This window comes from Cyprinodon variegatus, unplaced genomic scaffold, assembly GCF_000732505.1.
Source record: "Cyprinodon variegatus isolate N-32 unplaced genomic scaffold, C_variegatus-1.0 Scaffold479, whole genome shotgun sequence".
Lineage (NCBI taxonomy): Eukaryota > Metazoa > Chordata > Actinopteri > Cyprinodontiformes > Cyprinodontidae > Cyprinodon > Cyprinodon variegatus.
This window is the reverse complement of record NW_015150932.1, coordinates 362069-364108: the sequence shown is the minus strand read 5'-3', so window position 1 is coordinate 364108 and position 2040 is coordinate 362069. Positions and strand designations below refer to the sequence as shown.

General features: G+C 52.4%; 1 protein-coding gene across 1 annotated transcript in view; it reads left to right on the top strand.

Moving 5' to 3' along the window:
* Positions 1–2024, top strand: part of LOC107094335 (leucine-rich repeat-containing protein 75A-like) — a 61311-nt gene extending 59287 nt beyond the window's left edge. The window contains exon 5 of the mRNA XM_015389889.1: positions 491–2024. Within this exon, the coding sequence (XP_015245375.1) occupies positions 491–1102 (612 nt within the window). The 3' untranslated portion in view covers positions 1103–2024. The remainder of the gene's footprint in view (positions 1–490) is intronic.
* The last annotated feature ends 16 nt before the right edge of the window (positions 2025–2040 follow it).

The following is a 2040-nucleotide window of genomic DNA, read 5'->3' as shown; positions in this document are numbered from 1 at the left end:
GGCCTCTGACCACCATCAGTAGGCAGGGAGCGCCTTGCCCACAGCGGCCATGAAAGCCGGGGCTTAAACCGACAACCCTTCAGTTGCAGGTTAAACTCCTGCATCCTATACCTGAGTGAAGTTGCACCACCCAACCCCCCCGGTAGCACCGGGGGGGCAAAACAGACAGCCGGAAAGGCGTACCAAGGACCAATCACAGCTGCTTTTTGTCTGCTCACTTCCGCTTAAGGTGTGAGCGGGTTTACGACTACCAATTTTTTTTAGGTGCACGATGACGGATGCAGAACCTTAGCGTGGGGGGCGTGGTTGTTGCAGAGGCTATGTGTCAGAAGCATAAACTGGCCTTTAAGGGTGGGGGGCCACCTCTGGCCCCCCATGTAGGTCAACCCTGATGAGTTTTCATTCCACTCCTCTAAATGTAGAGAGGAGAGGTGGTTAACCACAGTAACTACTGATCATCCCGTTATAATGTGAATGTTTTCCTCTGCAGGATCCCAGCAGTTTTCCCAGTGTGACCTGGATCGACCTGGGGAACAACGTGGACATCTTCTCCCTGCCTCAGCCCTTCCTGGTCAGCCTGAGGAAGCGCTGCCCCAAGCAGGGAAACCTGCCCACCATCCTGGAGTTCGGTGAGAGTCAGGCCAGCGAGCCGCCCGAAAGGCCGAGGGGCCTCGGGGAGGATGAGGAGACGGACGACACCAACCTGACGGAGAGCCTGGGAGAACTCCGATCAGAGGTGGAGGGGGAGATGGACGGAGAGACGGAGATCGAGGAGATGATGGAGGAGCTGCTGGACTTTGATCGGGAAATCCAGGGCAAGGAGGACGAGGAGGAGAGCATGTGGACGTTAGGGGAGCAGAGGAGAGCGACGGTGAGGAGCAGGAGAGCGCAGCAGGAGGAGGAGGAGGAGGAGGAAAACATCAGGAAGGAACAGAGGAGACGACCTAGAAGGAAGGCGGTGATGGCGGAGGATGAGGACGACACCCAGAGCCGCTCGTCACACATGTCCTTCTCCAGCCAGTCCCAGCACTCCTTAGCTGCAGCCGAGCCAATCAGGGTGGAGGAGGAGGACCTGACGGACCAATCAGAGCCCTTAACCTGAGCAGTGCTCCCACCTCTGCTTGTGTTTTCCTTCTTGTGTCCCGTCCTGAGTGGACAGAGGCAGTGGGGGCCTGTGGGTCCCTGCAGGCTGCAGCGTTAGCATGCTAACCCCCCCATGAGGCTCCTGTGAGCAGAATGTTCCTCAGTCAGGTCCTTCCTTGTTTTAATGCTAATGCCTACATGTGCCTGTAGCACCTCAGCTCAGAGCAGGGGTCAAAGTTCAGAAGACAGACGTTCCATTCAGAGGGAGCGAATAAGGAAAACATGGAGTTAATCGCTGCCTTCAAGCAAGCATCAAACAGAAACACGCCTTTATGCTCATAGTTCAGCTCACGCTCCACTTCCTGTTACCGTGGCGCCGTGTTTATATCTACCCCCTCCCCCACTGTCCCTATGGAGGTAGCAGTATGTAGCTCCACCCTGCTTCCCTCAGCGCCTCTCATCATGCAAAGCTTTAATAGATTAAATGTATTTCTGGTTCTGCTGTAAATAGGAAAATTATCTACGGCGTATTTAAGCATTGGCTGTTTGAAGGAGATACCGGGTAGCTTAGTTAGTAACTTATGATAACCAGGAGATTATATTTAGTATTAATCTGGATCAGATGAACCAGACTGCTGCTTATTTAATGGTATTTATTGGTCCCTTCATCCAAGCTTCATCCAAAGGCAGCAGATGAATGAAGTCAGTCGATGCCTGGTTGAGCCTCCATGGAGGCCCCTCTGTGTGACGGAGCAGGTAACCTGCTGGTAATGAGGACAGTTAGGAAGGCCGCCCATCGGTTCAGCTTTAAAAGGATCATTTCTCCTCTTCATCTTCCTCCTTCTTCTTCTTTTTCCATGAGATTTCATTATAGAATAACAGAAATCAGTGATTTTTATGTTCAAATGTTCCAATGTTGGATTTAAAGGAAAAGTCGCTCATATTCAGAGTTCGAAC